Source organism: Mauremys reevesii, linkage group 1 (genome assembly GCF_016161935.1).
Source record: "Mauremys reevesii isolate NIE-2019 linkage group 1, ASM1616193v1, whole genome shotgun sequence".
In the NCBI taxonomy this organism is placed as follows: Eukaryota; Metazoa; Chordata; order Testudines; family Geoemydidae; genus Mauremys; species Mauremys reevesii.
Window position 1 is genome coordinate 126,627,280 of NC_052623.1, and position 20,799 is coordinate 126,648,078.

The 20,799-nt window shown below is 43.2% G+C and overlaps 1 protein-coding gene across 11 annotated transcripts in view; it reads left to right on the forward strand.

Annotated features, from left to right (window-relative positions):
• LOC120399924 (cohesin subunit SA-2-like) overlaps window positions 1–20,799 on the forward strand; it is a 96,144-nt gene that overhangs the window by 40,998 nt on the left and 34,347 nt on the right. For 10 of the 11 annotated variants that reach the window (XR_005595413.1, XM_039528165.1, XM_039528188.1 and 7 more), the window contains 7 exons: window positions 5,863–5,970; window positions 15,107–15,218; window positions 16,130–16,241; window positions 17,657–17,760; window positions 18,277–18,369; window positions 18,454–18,543; window positions 20,467–20,670. Coding sequence is in view for 10 of the 11 variants with exons in the window: in XM_039528165.1 (XP_039384099.1) it covers window positions 5,863–5,970; window positions 15,107–15,218; window positions 16,130–16,241; window positions 17,657–17,760; window positions 18,277–18,369; window positions 18,454–18,543; window positions 20,467–20,670 (823 nt within the window). In the remaining variant the exon portion in view is untranslated. The remainder of the gene's footprint in view (window positions 1–5,862; window positions 5,971–15,106; window positions 15,219–16,129; window positions 16,242–17,656; window positions 17,761–18,276; window positions 18,370–18,453; window positions 18,544–20,466; window positions 20,671–20,799) is intronic. The other variant, XM_039528215.1, reaches the window with a different exon arrangement.

The window sequence follows — 20,799 nt, forward strand, 5'->3', positions numbered from 1 at the left end:
AACATTCCTGTCCTTCCTGTTTCTCTGTTAGACTGTGAAATTGACTCTAACTGAAGTGGTAGAAGCCTCATTATTTAAGGCACTTCAAAATTAGAACTGGAAAAGCTCTAGTAAATATACCATAGCAAATAATGTCACCTTGGCCGGGAACTGAACTAGTAGGGCTTTTCCATATGTCACTCCTATGCTCTGAAGAAATTGAGATCTGATAGGTGAATGCATTATTTCTAACAAGAAGATCAGGTAAGACACCTGTTAGCAAACCTATGCATACCTATTAGATTATATCTGTTGTTTAAATACTATTGTGAAAAACATTTTCATGTGACTTAGAGGAGATGGGGAAGAGAGAGACATCTTGTATGCAAATAAGGAAATTATCTGCCTTCCTCTAAGTTAGTGGCCCTTAGACTCTTTCCTTTAGGGATATGTGAACCCAGAAGTTTACTTGATTTTCTTTAAATTGCTAAAATTAGATGAAGGGGTTGTGCGTGTCTGTAAAACTTTCTTATTGCTATAAGTTAGCCCAATACATTTTGGATTCTTTCTAATGGATGATGTCTGAGGCTTACAGTTTGGTGGCAGATCATAGAATCATAGATTATTAGGGTTGGAAGGGACCTCAGGAGATCATCTAGTCCAACCACCTGCTCAAAGCTGGACCAATCCCCAACTAAATCCCCAAATGGCCCCCTCAAGGATTGAACTCACAACCTATCCTGCACTAGTGAAAGGGGACAGAGGAGTAGCAGAGTACAATGCAAATTAATGGCGCCTCTGTGATTCTGTTGGGACACCACCATTCACAGGTGCCAACTTTTCCTTTTCCTCAGGGGTGCTCCACCCTGCTCTGCCCTGAGGCTCTGCTCCTACTCTGACCCTTCCCCCAAGGTCCTGCCTTCGCTCTGCCTCTTCCTGCCTCTGCTCTGCCCCCCTCTCCTGAGGCGATGTCCTCGTTCCGCCTCCTCCTCAAGGTCCCGCCATTGCTCTGCCTCTTCCCACCCCCACTCCGTCCCCTCCCCAAGGCCCCTGACCACCGCTCTCTGCCCTCTCCCAGCAGGGCCGGCTCTACAGTTTTCGCTGCCCCAAGCAGTGCGCCGAATTGCCGCCATGGGCGGTGGGCGCAGTCCATGTGTCCTTAGGGCAGCAGGCACGTTTCCACGGCGGTGGCAGTTCCGCGGCAGCTTCTTTGTTTAGCTGAAGCCACCGCGGACAGCTAAACATAGAAGCTGCTGCCGAATTGCCGCCACCGCGGAAACGCGTGTGCCACCCTAAGGGCACATAGACTGCCCCCGCCGTCCGCGGCGGCAATTCGGCGCGCTGCTTGGGAGCAAAACAACAGGGACTGCCGCCCCTTGCAGATTGCTGCCCCAAGCATCAGCTTGGAATGCTGGTGCCTGGAGCCGGCCCTGCTCCCAGGCACCTCCCTGAGCTGCCAAACAGCTGTTTGGCGCTGCTGCCGCCCCCATCAGCTGTTTGGTGGGTGTGCTGTGCTCCCCAGCAGCTGATGAGTGGGGGCGATGAACAGCTGTGGCTGGTGGGTGCTGAGCACTCACTGTTTTTTTTCCATGGGTGCTCCAGCCCCGGAATACCCACGGAGTCAGCACCCATGACACCATTAATGTAGAGATATGAGAATGCTTTGAGATTCCCTGAAGAAAGAATCAAGCCTGTCCAAAACAATGTAAAAGCCAAAGACCCCTCTCCTCCTTCATGATGGTGATGGCATAAGCTAATCACTCCCTCTGTTATCCCTTATATCCTGCAGCCATCTTCCTGCCATCGTGCACCTCTGCTAACCTCTGGCTTCAAAATGCCTGCCAGCCCTAGTCTCTTTCCCTTCTTGAGACCACTTAAAAAGAGAAAAGAGCTTGCTTTCCGCTCCAGTGTGTGCTCTGGAACCAAAACAAACCCATGCTCTTAGTGCTGAAGCCCTTGCCCTTGAGCACCTCTCTAATATTTGACATCTTCCCTGTCCTGTCAGATCATAGATCTTGGGTGAAATCCTGGTCCCATTTGACGTCAATGGCAAAACTCCCACCGACTTCAGTGGGGCCAGGATTTCACCTCTTGTCTTGTGTATGCAGATGACACTTTACTGCCGTGCCAGTATTGACACCAAGAGAGGAAACATATGAAGAAAACAAAAACACCTGCCCTAATAGCCTCAAAAATCAGTTAAATCTAATCTGAGATCACAAACCCTTAAGTGCCTTAATCATTCTTATTGGATGGTGATGCCAAGGGGCAGCATTAAGGTTGTTCATATACCTTAACTCTGCATTGTCATTCTTGCTTGGATTTCTTAAGTGTGATATTTTCTCTGAATTTTCTTCGCATGTAATGTTTGGGTTTGGGATAATTACAACATCCATGTAAGGTGTGTGTTTTTTGTTTTGTTTTTGTTTTTTTACCCTTATGTTACTGATATTTTAATTCTGCTTAGATGTAGTGTTTTTTTAAATCTTGGAATATCAGTAAATTGCACACAAATGAGATGGTGTAGGCAGCCCCTGTTCAATCTCCCCTCTCACGTTGAGAAGGCAGTGGGTGTTCTTCTTCCAAGGTCATCTCATGAAATGTAAAACAAAAGAGAAGACGTGAGATTTCCCAACTAATGTTTGGCATCCAGAACAAATGGAGTCTTTGCTCTCTCCCTGGCATACCCCATCTTCCTTCTTCCTTGCCTGTTCACACTGAAGCGAGGAGAAAATGATATATCATGGCATTGGTATGTGGAAAGCCATGCTTATTTTTAGGCATCTAAATACTGGCAGGCACTTCTGGCTTAACCTTTATCTGTCACTTGGCATTTGAAGGGCTGTAAATTTGCAGCAGTAGTATTGCACTACATAAAGTATTCTTTGAATGTGTGATTATTGGCTTATATGTACAAAAGAAGGAACTCCTTTTATTGAGGAAATACTTCTAAAATCGCCGTTGTAGTAGGTGTAGCTAGGTATTGCCCTCTGTAGAGGTACGTAGTCTCTGAACTGGTCAGGTGTCTTTCAAGTGGAAACCTTGACATCTTACAGTAAGCAACTGCTGACTACTGTGTGAAAGACGAGAGAACAGATGCACATTCAGATCTTCTGTCTGCTTAATTAATGGATTTTTTAAAAAAAGAATGTTATGCCCGCCTGGCAGCTCATATCGGGTAGAGGCGGCTCATTTTTCCCAGCAGAACTCCTGTGCCACCAGAGAGCATTCTGTACAAGGAGCCGAGGTCACACCTTACCTAACACTTCCTTAATGAGGGGAAAACTGAGTACAGGGTAAAATACCTGGGGGAGATTCTGGTCCCTTTGAAGACAGTGACAAAACTGGATTTCACCCCATTTTTAGCCTTTCCCTCCCATGGTTAGAAATAGTTTGTATGAAATCTTGTAACTTGTCCCCAAAGGGAGGCTTTTTATAACTATTCACATATTGCCAAGCACTTCACTTATCAAAGGGGTTTAGAAAAAGAAAGACGTGTTGCAGTGAATGTAATACCTGTCGCTGTCTGTCACCTTGCAATATAGTGAAGAGAGAGAACTGATGTAAAGAACAAGAAATAGCCCCCGTCTCAAAAACTGTGCACATCTCCGTCCACAGGTGTCCCAGACTACAACACTGTCGCTTAGAACTGCCATTTCAGTTTGATCCCGGCTTTTAAAAAGAGGGTGAGAAAGAGTTGCAAATAGGTAGAGAATGTGCATGGGACAGCTTCCTAGAAAAGAAGTGTTTATAGAGGACTTACGCTGTATTGATATTACAGTGAATAAAAATTGGCTTATTTCACTCAGTTCTCCATACCTTTACTGATACAAAGCTGGTTGAGTAACCCTTACTTCTGTAAGTGCCATTTGGTATGTTCAGTTGACACTACTCAGCATGAATATGGGATGCAAAAGTAAATGGAAGGTGAATACCACTCAACTACGTCAGCCCTTGTAATTAAAATTTTAGTCCAGGCTCCACAGGCTACATAGCTGGGTGCTCATATACTGTACAGAACTCCACACAGGAGCTGCTGAAATCATATTTGTATGTAGTTCATTTTAAATGTTTCAAATCAATCACTGAGTAACTTATCCATAAATATATTTTTTTCACTATTTCACCAGTCCTAAAGATAGCTGAATAATAATGTAATATTTATTTGCCACCCCCTCTGTGTCACCCTCCCACACTTGGCATGACATTTATGTAGTGCATAATTACTATTAGACTAGTTCCAGTCAATATTTACTTGGTACATCATCAACATTTTCACTATAAAGACCTGTTTACTGTGCCAGTGATCATTATAAGCAAGTTTACTGAGTGCAACCTAGCAGGAGAGAGAACTTTCATTAAAAATAGCAGGGAACTTTTCAGCAAAAATAAGCACAGGGAAATAATCCATAATGATCAATTTAATACTTTTGAGACCTTGTTGGCTCGCAGAAGTGAAAAGCCAACAGACAGCATGCCCTCTGTTCAAGTACCCTGGGGCTTTCAACCCACTACTGTCCTACTGTTTTAAACCACAGCCAAAGTTTGTAGATTAGTTTATGAGCTGTTTGTCTTTTTTTTTTTGTTATAATCTCCCACAAACCTTTACCCAGTGTTAGTTCAAGTAGTCAGTGAGACACTCCTGCTTAATATTTAACTGGGAGGGACTAGGATTTGAGGGTGCCAGAGGCTTTGTATTTTTAAATTTGGGACTTGTCAAGATGCTAAGAGGTAAGGCAGTGCTGGTGACAAAAGAGCTGGTAGCCATTATAGAAGAGGAGCAATGTGCAACTAGGTTGTCAGTCCCAGCAGCTGCAAAAGTGAGAGCCTTGTTTTTAGTAGTTGTAGTAGGCCACATATATAGACAGAGAGCTGTGCATTAAAGGATGTAACCACTTAGGGGCTGATAGCAGGACTATTAAATAAATAAATAAAAACCCCTACAAGTATAATCTCTACCCCATCATAGTTAGCTCACCTTTCCCCTCCCATACTATGCCAGAAGTAGAAGGGTCTCATTGCTCTTTGTTCTGTTGATAGTGTTATCCAATGGCATGCAAGCATGAGTAGGAGCCTGGAATTTCTAAATTCTCATCTCAGCTTTGATCTTGACTCCCTCTGTAGCCTTGTGCAAGTCACTCAACCTTCTGTGCTTCAGTTTTCTTCTCTGTAAAATGGTGATAATGGTGTGTTGGAGGATTGATTAATATTTACGTGGTGCTCTGAAGGTGTAAAGGGCTATGTAGATGAGAAATGTCATTATTGAGGCTGTATACTTGTTGCAAAAACTGTGACTTTCAGGTTTTTCAAGAAATAGTTCTGGTCTTTGACATGCTGGTCAGCTTCCTATTGAGCACGCTTTTGCCGTGATTTTTAAAATAGGTTTCTATATAAGCTCATTGTAATTGAGTATCCGTTTTAACCTCTTGATTAAATAGCTTTAAACAATTTTATTTAGAAAAATACAGGATATTTGATCTATATTATAATTTTCTGTGGCAAACAATCCAAGTTTAAAAATACTGTGTTTATGACTTTCCTTTTTTGTAACTAATTTGGGAATTCTTTTTTTTTTGCCTTGAGAACCAAACAGCCTTACCCACACTTTTATGTGAATATTTATGCCTGCAAAAAGAGCCTAATTCTTCATTCCTTGTATGTTATGTAGACACTTCCATCTCTACAAGGTGAATACAAAAATGCTACTGCTCTGATTAGGTAGCATATCAAGATTCAATTTGCAGAGGTGTAACTGACTATATGAACTGCAAGGCAGTGGAGAATCAGGTCCAATATTAGGTATAGAATCAGGTCCAATATTAGGATACATATAATCCTTTCTAACTAAATATGCATAATCACTTGTATTATATCTTTGCCTAGGAACTGTGAGGACGCGTTATCATCTGAAGACTGTGAAACCTTATTCCAGTTTGTTTATACCACGCACAGACCTCTAGCAGTAGCAGCTGGGGAATTCCTTTATAAAAGGTATCTCTGCCTGGCTACTTTTTGCATATTCTCATTGTTTCAGAGTGAAAATGGGTTTGTTTAAGAGGGACATTAAACCTTTATTTTCCAATTGGTGGCTTGTCTCTGGCGGATACCAGATGTCCTTTCTTCTGCTGAATAAGTGGAGGGCTGCTCTCTGGGGCTAACTGTTTGTTTAACTTCCCAGCCCCGGCATGTTAAACAAGCATGAGAAAGGTACAAGACTATAATAAAGTATAAAACAACTGACTAGTCCACCAGTATTGTATCATACCAAGGACCATGCAGCCTTCCTTTCTACTTTTTCCCTGTTGCTTTGCTTCCGATGAGCCAGTTGATCACCTGGCATCTGTTGGATTTTTTTTGTAGCTGTTTATGATTAATTGCAAAAGTGGCCTCTTCTCCCCTTGAAAGTTGCCTTATACACTGTAAAAGCTTTTGAATAATGAGAGAGCCCACAGATTAAAAAATCCTCCCAGTTTTCAGTCAGGTTAATGAAATATACAATCTAACTTCCCAGGAGTAACTTTTATAAATGGGCCTTTATGACAATGGATGTGGGCAATGAATGGCACTGCCATGCTACAAAGGGAATTAATAAATATTCTGTATCTACAGCTTGATGAAATTCTGTATTGTGTTTAGCAAAAATGAGTGAAAATACTTTTGGCAAGGCTTTGGAGAGCCAATGTTAAAAGCTGACCATGATTATTCATACCTCTTTGTCCCCTTCCTCCGTTGCTGTCCACACTCACCCAGAAAAATTCTATAAGGCCTAGGATTTGTGGATCCAGGCCCAAAATAGAGGAAAAAAAGAAAAACCCCTTCTCTGATGTGTCCCTAGTCACACCTCCTAGCCCTATCTTGCTTTGTTTTGTAGCTCCCCAACTCTCTGGACTAATGTTGTCATAAATCAGTGATTTATGCCCAGAACAGTGTCACTCTTATCTATTGGTGGTGCTGTCTTGATAAAAATGGGACTTGTAGCATCAGCATCTCATTAATATTCCATTGGAATACAAGCAAATGACTGACTGGGTCAGTGTGAAAAGAGCTGCTGATCTTTGTACTGTTATCAGTGCACAAGGGTCTACATCACATAAACCACCACCACACATGGAACTAGTTGACAACTTTGTTGGCAGAAAAAGCACAGGCTTAAATCTACACCGAGGCTAACCTACCCTCATGCTACTAGTGGCCTCTCCATGTCAGGTTTGAGGAACATAGGCAGGGAGTGTGGTAAACATTTCACTGCTGCATCCCATGCTTTACCTGTGTCTGTGGATAGACCTCCTTGACCATCTCTTCTTGGCACTGGCCAAGATGGCTGACCATCATTCCAGGAGGAGGAATCTTGATGGGAGAGACATTCTAGAATACTCAAGGAGATACTGAGGAGATATCTAAGCCATTAATGATTATCTTTGAAAAGTCATGGAAAGCTGGGAGAGATTCCAGAGGACTGGAAAAGGGCAAATATAGTTCCAAACTGTAAAAAGGGAAATAAGCACAACTGGGGAATTACAGACTAGTCAACTTAACTTCAGTGCCCGGAAAGGTAATGGAGCAAATAATTAAGCAATCAGTTTGCAGACACCTAGAAGATAATAAGGTGATAAGTAGCAGCATGGATTTGTCAAGAACAAATAATGTCAAGCCAACCTGGTAGCTTTCTTTGACAGGGGTTACTTGAGGCTATGGGGGAAGCAGTAGACGTGGTGTATCTTGACTTTGGTAAGGCTTTTGATACTGTCTCACATGATGTCCTCATAAACAAACTCAGGAAATACACCCTAGGTGGAGCTACTGTAATGTGGGTGAATGACTGGTTGGAAAACTGTTCCCAGAGAGTAGTTATTAGTGATTCACAGTCAAGCTGGAAGGGCATATTGAGTGGGGTACTGCAGGGATCAGTTCTGTTCAATATCTTCATTAATGATTTAGATCAGTGGTTCTCAACCAGGAATATGTGTACCCCTTGGGGTGTTCAGAGGTCTTCCAGGAGGTACATCAACTCATCTAGATATTTGCCTAGTTTTACAACAGGCTACATAAAAAGCACTAGCAAAGTCAGTACAGACCAAAAATTAAATATCTTGTTTATACTTCCCTATATACTATACACTGAAATATAAGTACAATATTTATATCCCAATTGATTTATTTTATAATTATATGGTAAAAATGAGAAAGTAAGCAATTTTTCAGTAATAGTGATGTGACACTTTTGTATTTTTATGTCTGATTTTATAAGCAAGTAATTTTTAAATGAGGTGAAACTTGGGGGTATGCAAGACAAATCAGACTCCTGAAAGGGTTACAGCAGTCTGGAAAGGTTGAGAGCCGCCGATTTTTATATCGGCATAGAGAGTACATTTATAAAGTTTGTGGATGATACCAAGCTGGGAGGGGTTGCAAGCACTTTGGAGGATAGAATTAAAATTCAAAATGATCTGGGCAAACTGGAGAAATGGTCTGAAGTAAACAGGATGAAATTCAATAAGGACTAATGCAAAGTACTCCACTTAGGAAGGAGCAATCAGTTGCACACATACAAAATGGGAAATGACTGCCTAGGATGGAGAACTGCGGAAAGGAATCTGGAGATCATAGTGGATCACAAGCTAAATATGAATCACAGTGTAACACTGTTGCAAAAAAAAGTGAACATCATTCTGGGATGTATTAGCCAGGAGTGTTATAAGCAAGACACGAGAAGTAATTCTTCTGCTCTACTCTCTGCTGATTAGGCCTCAATTGGAGTATTGTGTCCAGTTCTAGGCGCCACATTCAGGAAAGATGTGGACAAATTGGAGAAAGTCCAGAGAAGAACAACAGAAAAGGTTTAAAAAACACGCCCTATGATGGAAGATTGAAAAAATTGGGTATATTTCATCTGGAGAAAAGAAGAGTGAGAGGGGACATGATAGTTTTCAAGTACACAAAAGATTATTATAAGGAGGGAGAAAAATTGATCTCCTTGACCTCTGAGGATAGGACAAGAAGCAATGGGTTTGAATTGCAGCAAAGGTGGTTTAAGTTGGACATTAGGAATAACTTCCTGTCAGGGTGGTTAAGCACTGGAATAAATTGCCTAGCGAGATTGTGGAATCTCCATCATTGGAGATTTTTAAGAATGGGTTAGACAAACACCTGTCAGGGATGGTCTAGACCAGTGGTCTCCAAAGTGGGGTGCGCAAGACGATCCATTGGGGGGTGCAGCGGGAGGAGCACCGCCGGAGCAAAAGGGCAGCGCGGCAGGAGGAGCGTTGCCGAGGGAAAAAAAAAAAGGGGGCGGCCCGAGGAGGGAGGGAGGGAGGGAGTGGGGAAGCCTCTCCCCCTCCCCCCCCGGGCCAGGCAGGGCCACCTGGAATGCAGGGGCTTTAAGGGCTGCAGGGCCCTGGGCTAATGGGGCCCCAGGGCCCTGGCCTGCAGCTCTAAAGCCCCTTTCGGAATGCAGCCCTGAGTCCTCCGGCCCCTGGAGGAGCAGGGGCAGCCATGCAGCCAGCGGCGGGAAAGAAGCCGCGCTTTCCCCTTCAAAGCCGGCTGGAGAGAAGCGGGGCTTCGAAGGGGAAAGCGGGGTTTTGAAGGGGAAAGCGGCTTTGAAGGGGAAAGCACCTGCAGCACCTAAAGCCCCTGCGTTCCGGGTGGCCCTGCTGGCGGGGGAGGGAAGGGGGAAGGGGCAGCTCCCAGAGTCACGGCCATGGAGGCGGTGCCACACTGTGCAGAGCCACCTGCACACCCCCTGCACGAAACAGGAGCTGCCCCAGGTAAGTGCTCTGCCCCTCCTGCCTGCCCCAGCCCTGAGCCTCCTCCCGCACCTCCACCCTGAGCACCTTCCTGCACCCTAACTCCCTTCCAGACCCCGCACCTCCACCCTGAGCACTCTCCCACACCCTAAACCTAATCCAGACCTTCGAATCGCTGTATCACAAAGTGTTAAACCAAGATTTTCAGAAATAATGAAGCATATTCAATTACATTGCTTTCACTAAAAATATTAAAAAATTTTTTTTGGTGAGAGAAAAAAGGTTTTTTGCACCTTTAATAAATAAAATAATTATTTAAAAATATTTTTTATTTAATCTTTATCTCATCCTTTTTTAATTTCTATTTTTGTGTATGTTTTATAATGTACATAATATATTAGTACAGTAGTACGAGTATATAATTTATACATAAATATACATATATTGGGGGTGCGTGATCAAAATTTTTTTACTGATGGGGTGCGTGATCAAAAAAGTTTGGAGACCACTGCTCTAGACAATACTTAGCCCTGCCAGGAGTGCAGGGGACTGGACTAGATGACCTTGCGAAGTCGCTTCCAATCCTGCGATTCTATGAGCAATAAATTCACACTAAAAATTTTTTGGAGTGGAGGGAGAAAGTGGAAATTGCAAAGAAATATCATGGCAATGGAGGGAAAACACCTTGTCCAATGTATGTTTCAAGTTGAATAAAACACGTGTTGCAAGAGCATGATCCTATGCTTTCACCAACATCATGTCTGTCTTATGACGAGTTTGACTGGTTCCTGGGCACCACACCCACCTCAGGTCCAACTATGGTGCACAATGACCTGGTCAGGTGCGACAGTACCCTGTTGGCCGCAGAATCCAGCCTGGGGACTGATGGGAACCACCAGCAGGCACTGAGTGAGGATGATGAAATCACTATGTTGCTGAAACTGGTCCCGGAGCGGGTTTTTAAAAAGGATCAGCAGAAAATTCTGGGTCCATGGTCAGAGGAGCTGTTTGATGTACCTCTCTCAGGAACAGCCCACTGCCGAGCCTGCAGCAGACACAGAAGAGGCATAAATCACCTGAGTCTGGTAAGTTTTGGATCCATTTTAATATTTTTTGATACAGTAATGGGAGGATTTTCTGCTCTATAAACCAATACACAAGCAATCAGAGGCCCTGGATAGCAGCATGTATCCATTAATGGTGGATTGTATGATAGCGTCTTAGCATCTCCCCCATCCCCGGTGCAGTTCAAAATGACAACCAGGAAATGCAAGCAGTAAGGAATATTTTTACTGGAAAGGCACAGATTTTTGCTTGTGCCATTCCTGTTTCCTAAAAATAACAACATTACATTCTTGTGACTGTTTTCTGCTCTGTAATCGCTGAACGGTCTATGAAGCCGTCTACAGTGAACTCAGTGCATGTGATTGGGGAAATATGTTCCATTTCCAAATCTAGTCCATTTCAGTTAGAGGCAACTCATGCAGTCCATAGGTGACAAACGCATTTCTCCCAGGAATGACTGGGGTTAGAATTTTTGTCCAAAAATGTGCCGGAGGCAGGGAAGAGGCTGGTTGTGGAGTTCTGCATCTTTGCATGCAGCCATAACACAGTGTAAGCATGTGAAAACTAACACAGTATCCTGTTGATTCTCTCATGAATTCTGACTCAAGCCCAGGTGTGGATAGTTGTAAACTTTTCCTAAAGCAGGAGCTCCACATAGGTAGTCACATTTTGGGGAAGTATTTCCCAGGGCTCAGTAGCTGACCAGCTCACTCCACCAATAGGTGTGTGTTCGGTCACTATACAATTGAATACTGTGGCTGAATACACTGCAGGTTTCCCACCAGCAGCTTGGAATAATATCTCTTTCTGACAATAGGGCATCGCAAGAACAGTTATGTCTTTCCAAAGCATGAAAAGCCTGAAATGATAGAAAAAGCTTTAGTAGCAAGGCCACTAACCAGCCCTTCCCCTCATGCCAAACCCAAGTAGTTATGCAATTTTGGTAAAACAGAAATAACTGGAATTTTTAATTTTTCATTGTCTCTGCACGACTTTAGCTGGGATTAACCAGGCTTTGTCCAGGGAGATTCTGAGACTGAGGCATCCCTCTCACAATATATTGCAGTTCATTTTTTAAATGTAACATTTTATGTCCTTGAAATTCCACAAGAATTATTTCTGCGCTCCTCCACTGAGCTATATGAGACAGTAACACTCTATTTCTTGTCCTGTTGCAGGCCCCTCTACCTCTGCTGGCTGCTGTACTTCCACAGCTCAACCTTATTGCAGAAAGCTTGGCCCAATGTACCTTCATGGACTGTTCCAAGTGGAAGTGATTCCGTGATGAAGTCATGGTTGAAGTTCTTGAGAGGACCAACAAGCAAGTCCAGTACCAGAAGCAGAGGGACGTAAGATTGGAGAAGAGGCATAATGAGAGGCAGGGAAAGGCTGAGGCTGGCCACAGGGTTTCAGCATAGGAGCAGGCACTTGTTATACATTTCCTGGAACAGGAACAGTGGCTAAGGGAAGAGGAGGACAGAGCTCAGCAGAAAACTGTTTGATCAGCTCATCTCAATCACGGTTGCTAGATTACCAGCTCCTGCTGCCTCTCCCACACCATGAGCTGCAACATACCTTCAGGCCAGAAACAGCTTGGAAAACTCCATGTCGGGGTGGTCAGTGCAATTGTGCTGCAGGAGCAGCTGGGCAAGGTAACTAAATCCCATGCAGCCCTCTGTGTTTACCCCACTCTTCTGTGGTTACCTCTATTCCCCTCCCCTGGCACCAAGTGTGCAGAAAACGGGGAAAGAAGGGAAAGGAGAATGGGGGCTAGGCAACATGCAGCAGTAGGGATTTTTGTCATGGTTGCACTTCTTGCTACACTCTTTGTTTCATTTTGGAAATGTTCTTTAGTAACTGGTGATTGGGTGTTGTAATAGCAGCTGGCCTGCTTGGCACTGGGTGACTGTTGTACTGTTTTTTACATGTTTACAAATAAAGCTTTTTATATCATCAAGAAAGGTTATTGTGGTCACTGCATCTCTTCATGCAATCCATTTTTGAAATAATAAAACTAAATACATGATCAGAAACAATTAGGAAATAGTAAGCAAATGCTATTTCTTTCTACAGTTGGATACAGCAATCCACACTTCAGTCATTTCCTTATGTGAATCCATGCTGTGAATCAGCTCCCCCATTTCATAAATCATATTATTCATAAGTACATTACAGGGCAATCACTCCTCCCCAACTGCTGAACACTCCCCCACACCCCAAATCAAAGAACCCCATCCCCACCCACCTCCCACAACCATATTCATAGAGGTACTGTTCCCCCCACCTCCATTGGGCCATGCAAGTCCATAGTGTGGGAACACGAAGCATCCCTGACTTCTGTTGCCCAAGTGCATCCAGCTCCAGCTGTGGTAGCTGCATTTTCTGGCTGAGGGTACTGATTCGGCAGTCCCTCACTGTCATAGGTCCATTCAGGAGGAAATGGCTTACCTTGGCATCACAAAGATTGTGAAGAGCACAGCCACAGTGATGTGCACAGCATTAATGACACGAATCCAAATGGGTCTGTAGCCATCTCCAACGAGACTTCAATCTGCCAAAAGCAAATTTAACAACCATTCTACACCTGCTGAGAATGTAATGAAACTGGTTTTACCACGGCCTCTGAAATCAGGTACTGTTTCATAAGCCAAGGTAAAAGTGGGTATGCCCAGAATAATGGTGTGGACAGCAACTCTGTTTATGATAATATCATTTGGTGTAACTAGTGTCCCAGCCTGTCCATGAATGTAGACTCCCAATCGGTAAAAAACTCGGGCATTAAGACATTTTCCGCTGCAGTCCACATTGACCTCTATGGTTCACAAGGGCCTGCATAACAATGGAGTAGTGCCCTTTGCAGTTTATGTACTCGTGCTCCTTGAGGAAGGCAGACTATGGACACGTGAGTGCCATCAGTGGCTCTTGTGCAGTTTGGAAACCCCATCCTTGCAAAGCCAGCAACTATCTCAGGAATATCTTTTATGCCCACCACACTTGGGTAAACCACACGCCTGATTGCCTCAGAAACCTCGCCACCTCTTTACCCATGGTCGACTTTCCAACACCAGTCTGGTTGGCAACGGACCTGTAGCAGTCTGAGGTATCTAGCTTACAGATGGCTATAGCAGCCTGCTTCTGGGTCTGCCTGGGTGCCCTCAGACATGTCTTTATGCTGGAAGGTCAGGGCAAGCTGCTCACAAAGCTCCAGGAATGTGCCTTTCTTCATGTGAAAGTTGTGGACCCACTGTTGGTCATCCCAGGTCTGCATGATGATGTGATTCCCCCCAGTCTGTGCTTGTGGCCCTGCACTAGAAGTGCCGGTCTACACAGGGGGCCTCAGCGGCTATTCTGAGTGTACTAAGCAGCATCAGCAAGTGTGAGTCTTCCATGTCTGGGTATTCCTCCTCCTCTGCCTTCTCCTGCTCCATCTTAAGCTCTCTTAGGTTCCTTTGATGGGTCAAAAAATGCCACTGAAATGTCCACCAGCGCCTCGCGGAAGCTCTGCCCATTTTCTGACACAGGAGTGAAAGCGGAAGCAAGAGAACTTCTTGAAAAGGGGTCTCCTTCATGTTACTTGGCAGGCTGTGCTGGCAGGCTGTTCTTACTTCTTGTAACGTGCAGGGTGGGTGCACTACAGTGCACCATGGTTAAAGGTCTAGAGTGGCCACATTTTGGGAGGGAGCTAGGGAGTCTGTGATATGATAGGTTTGACTTGGATCTGCATGCTGCAGTGTGGATGCCAGAGCCCCAGGTTTGAGCACAGGCTAGAACATTTATAACATAGGGTAAAGAATTAGTCTCAAGCCCTGAGTTTTCCAACACAGGTCAGTTTACTCGAGTCCCACTAACCCTGGGCTTACATTACAGTATAGACGTACCCTAAGAGCCTGGCTTGGTTTTCAGAGACTAGATGTACCATATTATGAAGTATTGCTGGGCAGTAAGATTTTTATAGGAAGGATATTTCTCTTTTATGATTTTCTCTAAATTACTGTGGGCACCTTTACAGGATAAATAAATGCCTAATGCTTGGTGTACTCACTACCATGGGATCAACGTATGTTGCCCAGACAACTGGTAGGGCCCCAGTATTAGCTGCTGCAGGTAGCCCCTGCTTTCACAGAGAGAACTTCTAGCTAAAAATAATCTAGTGCCTCTCCTTCCAGCTGACAGTAGAACTTGATGTTTGCTGAATGGATGAACAGATTTTAAAAGAAAGAAGCAAAGCTGCCTGAAATCCTGACAGAATCTGTGCTGCTTCACTGAGTAACCTAAAGGTGCACAGCAGAATTGGACTGACTTCTTTTTTCCATTGGCAGGCTCCTTAGTTATCAGGGAACTGAAGAGGAAGTCCCACCCAAAAGAAGAGGGAAGTTTGGGGCTAATACCTGCTACATAAGAAAATTAATAACTTTTTTCTTGGAGAGTGAGGTAAGGCAAATGTAGATTGTGATAGACAAAGAGATGAGGGAGGAGCCTTTTCAAACCAGTGCAGCTGGCTGAGAGTTGGTATTGAGGTGCTGCTGGAAGTTGGAGGGAGAAGTGGGTGGGTAGGAAGGAGACTTCCTTTTGAAAGGTCTTTTTGGTTGCATGCTCAGAACTGTTGCTCTTAGAACTTGATACTTTCTCAACTCTAGGATGAACTTCAGTAAAGTAAATCTGTACATGTGTGTTTGGTTGTACCACGCCTCTTATTCTACAGTTGTATCAATGCAGAGAGGGGGTGTTGAACTGGCTTTCTGAAAAAACTGGGACTGCTCAGCCAGGGATAGCAACTAAAGTGTAACTCTTTTCAAGCTCTTGAATGGGAATGGGCATTTTAGGTGTTACAAACAGCAATCAAATAGCGATATTCAGGACAGCTTTGGGGAGACTAGTCTTTTTAGGAAATCTTTCTTCTGTCTTTTAAGTAACTCTTTTTCTCTTAAAAGCAGCAAAGAATCCTGTGGCACCTTATAGACTAACAGACGTTTTGCAGCATGAGCTTTCGTGGGTGAATGCCCACTTCGTCTCTTGCATCCGACGAAGTGGGTATTCACCCATGAAAGCTCATGCTGCAAAACGTCTGTTAGTCTATAAGGTGCCACAGGATTCTTTGCTGCTTTTACAGAACCAGACTAACACGGCTACCTCTCTGATATCTTTTTCTCTTATGATGTTCCCCATATATCAAACTGAAGAATTATTATTTAGTTTGGGTCTAGTCAAAAAATACACACATTGAAAAAAATATATACACATGTACAGTTCTATAATGAGAGAAAGAGGGTGAAATATGTAATAAGCTGTATTCACATTTCAGTAAACGTTTGATTCTGTAGGCTTATGTTTTTAATCCCTAGCTACATAAACACGTCACGTACCTTGTGGACAGCCTGTGGGATTGGGCAGGCAGTTTGCTGAAGGACTGGGAGTGCATGACCACTCTTTTATTGGAAACTGCTGAAGAAGAAGGTAGGTGAACTAAAACCTTAAGTGTTGCCCAAATTACTCATTTTATTTACTAGAAGAAACTTCCTTCACTTTGAACTATAGCAAGGTCACTTGGAGAGCCTCTTGGTTGCACAGAGCCACCAAACAGTTTTGGCTCAGTGTCCTGCCATGACTCAATGCCCTCAAATATTGATGCAGTATTCCTATGAAGACCTGGGGAAACACTATCCACCACTTATGCCCTAAATATTTATGCCTCTCAGTGACTCCTCCCTCTTATCTTCTTTCTCCCTCCTTCCTGCCTGTCTGCTGGGGGCCAGAGGGTGAAGAATGTTTCTTCTCTTTCTCTCTCGGCTACTCAGAGGGTGAAGAAGGGATTCCAGGGGCCGTAGTGTGTTTGTTCTGTACTATTTCTGCCTCAACAGTCAGGTGTGTGTCAGGCAGCTTTGGGAGCACTTTGGTGAATGGTTCTCTACTTGCTGGAGGAGAGAATCTCCAGTAACATCCCTGGATTGCAAAAGAGGCACATATAGGGCCCTGTGTTGCTATATGTGGTTCTAGAGTCACATTCTGCTAAAGGTTCCCCTGAAGATGAGCCTCAGGTCTGGTGGAAGAGGATGAAATTTCATTGGAGTTAGGTCTGAATTTGGCCTGTTCTCTTCTGGGGAAATGTCATTTCTGCGACACTGAACCTGTTGCTTTATTTGGCAAATGCAGTGAGATCCACTCATAACAAACTTAGGAACATTTATTTTATTCTAAAGTAAATTAAAAATTCCAAATAGTTTCTGTGAATCACAATGTGTGTATTGTAGCGGTGGTTGTAGTGAATCACACCGAATAACTTCACTACAAGGTGAGAAGAAAAAAGATTTCACTACACGAAGGTTCCTTTGTATTCAGAAATCTTAATCTATGTTTTACATTTCAAGGGGCATATTGGTTTTCATGGCTGAGTTAAGGAACCTAAATGTGCCGATCTCATTGAAACAGAGTAGTGTGGAGCTGATATTCACCACTGGAAAGGAAGATGCTGAATTGAATTTAATGCCACTTTCAGAAATCAAATATGTTCAAGGGATTTTCTACATAAAACTAAACCCTCTAACACTGTTTATTGTGGCAGAACTAGAGGCAGTTCTTTGCTGTGGGATCAAAACACGTAGGCCTAGATTTTTAAAGATATTTTTAGGAACCTATCTCCCAATGGTGCCATAGAAGAAATAGTTGCTTTTTTTACTCTGTATAACAGAAAATAATTTCAGTTCACATTCAGGTTGGACTTAGCAAACTTTCAGCAGTTTTAGTTTCAACAGTATCTCTCTCCCTGCCCCTTCAAAGTTGTTTAGAGGAATGAGTCAACTTTCCTCATTAGTCATCCCTGCATCTTCACTTTTCTTTTGTGAGACACTGAAGAGATGATGATTTGCTTACAGCATTGAGTGATGCCCAGGAAAGCGCCCTCATTGAAATAATCTTAGTGACTGTTCGAGAAGCCGCTGAAGGTCACCCTCCTGTGGGCAGAGGAGCAGCCAAGAAGGTCAGTGGGTTTTATTCTGATATATTTATTATGTTGCAATCAAAATGGTCCTCCCTACGTGCTCTGCCAAAAGCACTTTCCTAGCCACAGGTACGTCGGCAGAAAGAGAGTAGCATTTTTTTTTTACAAGACAAACACGATGCCTTTTGACCTTCAGACAAAACATCTTATCAGTGGATATTGAATGAGATGAGCTTTTAGAGGAAGCTCAGCTCTGTGGAAGCATGCTAATGACACACAGCGACCATTTTATCCATCAGTAGATGTCGTTATAAAGCAGCCTACATCCAAACAGTACTCTGGTTGTTCAACATTAACTCAAGTATTTTATTTAAAAAAAAAAAAAAAAGGATGGAAGGGAGAGAAATCCCATGGGGGGAAAAAATCTTTGCCTTAGCCTGGTGGTTTGTGTTAGTTAAAGGTATATTAATATGCAAAGTTAACCTTGGGGTAGGTGTAAAATTCCAACCAACTCCAAGAGTATTTTACAACTGAAGCAGAATGCTTTGTCTGTAGATCCTGTCAGCGAAAGAGAAGAAAATACAATTGGAAGATTGTACCAAAATTACTGAGCACTTTATTGTGGTGCTTCCTCAGCTCTTGGCAAAGGTAACTAGCAGCTGTTCCATGAGCGCCTGTTAAATATTTCATTAAAATTCCTGCAGCACACTCATATCCTGTTTTCCTCTGCAGTATTCAGCAGATGCTGAAAAAGTGGCGAACCTCCTGCAAATTCCCCAGTATTATGATTTAGATGTTTACAGTACTGGACGTCTGGAGAAGGTGAATAGGAATTGGGGCAGTTGGATGTGTGTGAAATATAACAAATTTATGAGACAATTTACAGTGAGACCTTGTTACAGCCAGGAGACTGTTGGGACATGAAGAAATACTTATACCCTGTTTAAACCCTTCATATTTGAACGGAGGCCACCAGGGAAATGCTTTAACATTTGTCTGTATGGATATAGCAAGGTTGGCCTAAGGCCATGGTGGATAGTGGTTTATGGCTTCGTGCAGGAGGCCCAGCTTTGGGAATAAACTACTTCTTGCTTCTTGACCTCTTGTTGGTTTGAGAGGAGGGGAGTTACAACATATATCCAAGTTGGCATCTCCCAGCAGCTTACTGCAGAAAGAAGTTGCATTCTCATTGGAGACTGTTTCCCTTATCAGCTGCTGAGGGAGGGTAGTAACTGCAAAGAGAAGAATGGGGATAGTATATCTGTTTGTGGAGGAGGGGAATTCAGGAATGGAAGGATGAAATCCTTGAAATAGCAAAGCCCATACGTAAATGGAGTGGATTGCTCAAATCAACCCCCCTGTAAATATCCATAACAGGGCAAGGGAAAAATCACATCCATGTACTTCCAGCACAAAAAATTAGCTGAGGGGGCGATAAAGCAGTAGCAATTTGGCAGAAATGGGCTGTTATCTGTTTCTGTTTGTGTAACAATACTGTCAGTGACCCAGTCATGGGAATAAGCCCACCACAGAATGATGGGAGCTCTGAAACATGCTGCATCTTTGTTACTGCAGCAGGCAGCCTTGTGTCTAGAGGGCCTTTTCTTTGCCCTCTTCCCCCTCAGTCTTGTCTACTGTTATTATTTAGAGTCATGTGTATTGCTAGACTTGGGGCTGAAATAGGTAATTAAGGTTTTAGGAAGATATTAAGATATATAACTATACATCCAAAATGATGGGATCTAAATTAGCTGTTGCCACTCAAGAAAGAGATCTTGGAGTCATTGTGGATAGTTCTCTGAAAACATCCACTCAATGTGCAGCAGCTGTCAACAAAGCTAATAGAATGTTAGTGGAATGAAAGGGATAGAAAATAAGACAGAAAATACCTTAATGCCTCTATATAGGTCCAGGATACACACATATCTTTAATACTATGTGCAGTTCTGGTCACCCCATCTCTAAAAAGATGTATTAGAATTGGAAAAAGTATGGAGAAGAGCAACAAAAATGATTAGGGGTATGGAACAGCTTCCATATGAGGAGAGATTAAAAAAACTGGGATTGTTTAGTTTAGAAAAGATATGACGTGCAGAGGTGGGATATAATAATGGTCTATAAAATCTTGACTGGTGTGGAGAAAATTAACAGGGAGTGTTATTTACACCTTCACATAACACAAGAACCGGGGGGGTCACTTCATGAAACTACTAGGCCTCAGGTTTAAAACGAACATAAGGAAGTGCTTCTTCATACAATACACAGTCAACCTATGGAACTTGTGGCCAGGGGATGTTGTGAAGGCCAAAAGTATAATTAGGTTAAAAAAAAAAAGACTTAGATAAGGTGAGGGAGGAATAGTCCATTGTTGGCTCTTAGCCAAGATGGTCAGGAACACAACCCCATGCTCTGGGTGTCCCTAAACCTCTGACTACCAGAAACTGGACTGGATGACAGGGGATGGATTGCTGAATAATTGGTGTTCTGTTCATTCCCTCTGAAGCATCTGGCACTGGCCACTGTTGGGTTAGATGGACCATTGGTCTGACTTGGTATAGCCGTTCTTATGTGACAGTAAAAAAGGTCTGTTATAAGACCTAGAGCAACAAACAAAATCTTGTCCTGTAATCCCTGCCTGTCCTCCCCAAATGGGCATTTATTTTGTTTTCAGTTGTGTAAAGTAAAAAGGCATAAACATAAATAGGCATAACTTTGACTTGACTGTATCATCATGATCACTTGCAGCACGTGGATGCTTTGCTGAGCGTGGTGAAAGGCATTGTAGCCGAACACTCTGACATGGATGTCCTCGAGGCTTGTTCCAGGATGTATTATGTCCTCTGCAATGAAGAACTGGCCATCCACAGGACGGCGGATCTTGCCAGAACTCAGCTGATAGACGAATTGGTGGACAAACTTAATAAGCTGCTGGATGACTCTTGGCATGAGGTGCGTGTGACTGGAAGTAGAAATACATGAAATATTTCAAGATCAAAATGAAATAAATACAAGGGAGAGATGTGAAGACTGGTAATATACTGGTTTTTCTTTGCTTGGGGAGAGCAAAGCTTACAGAGG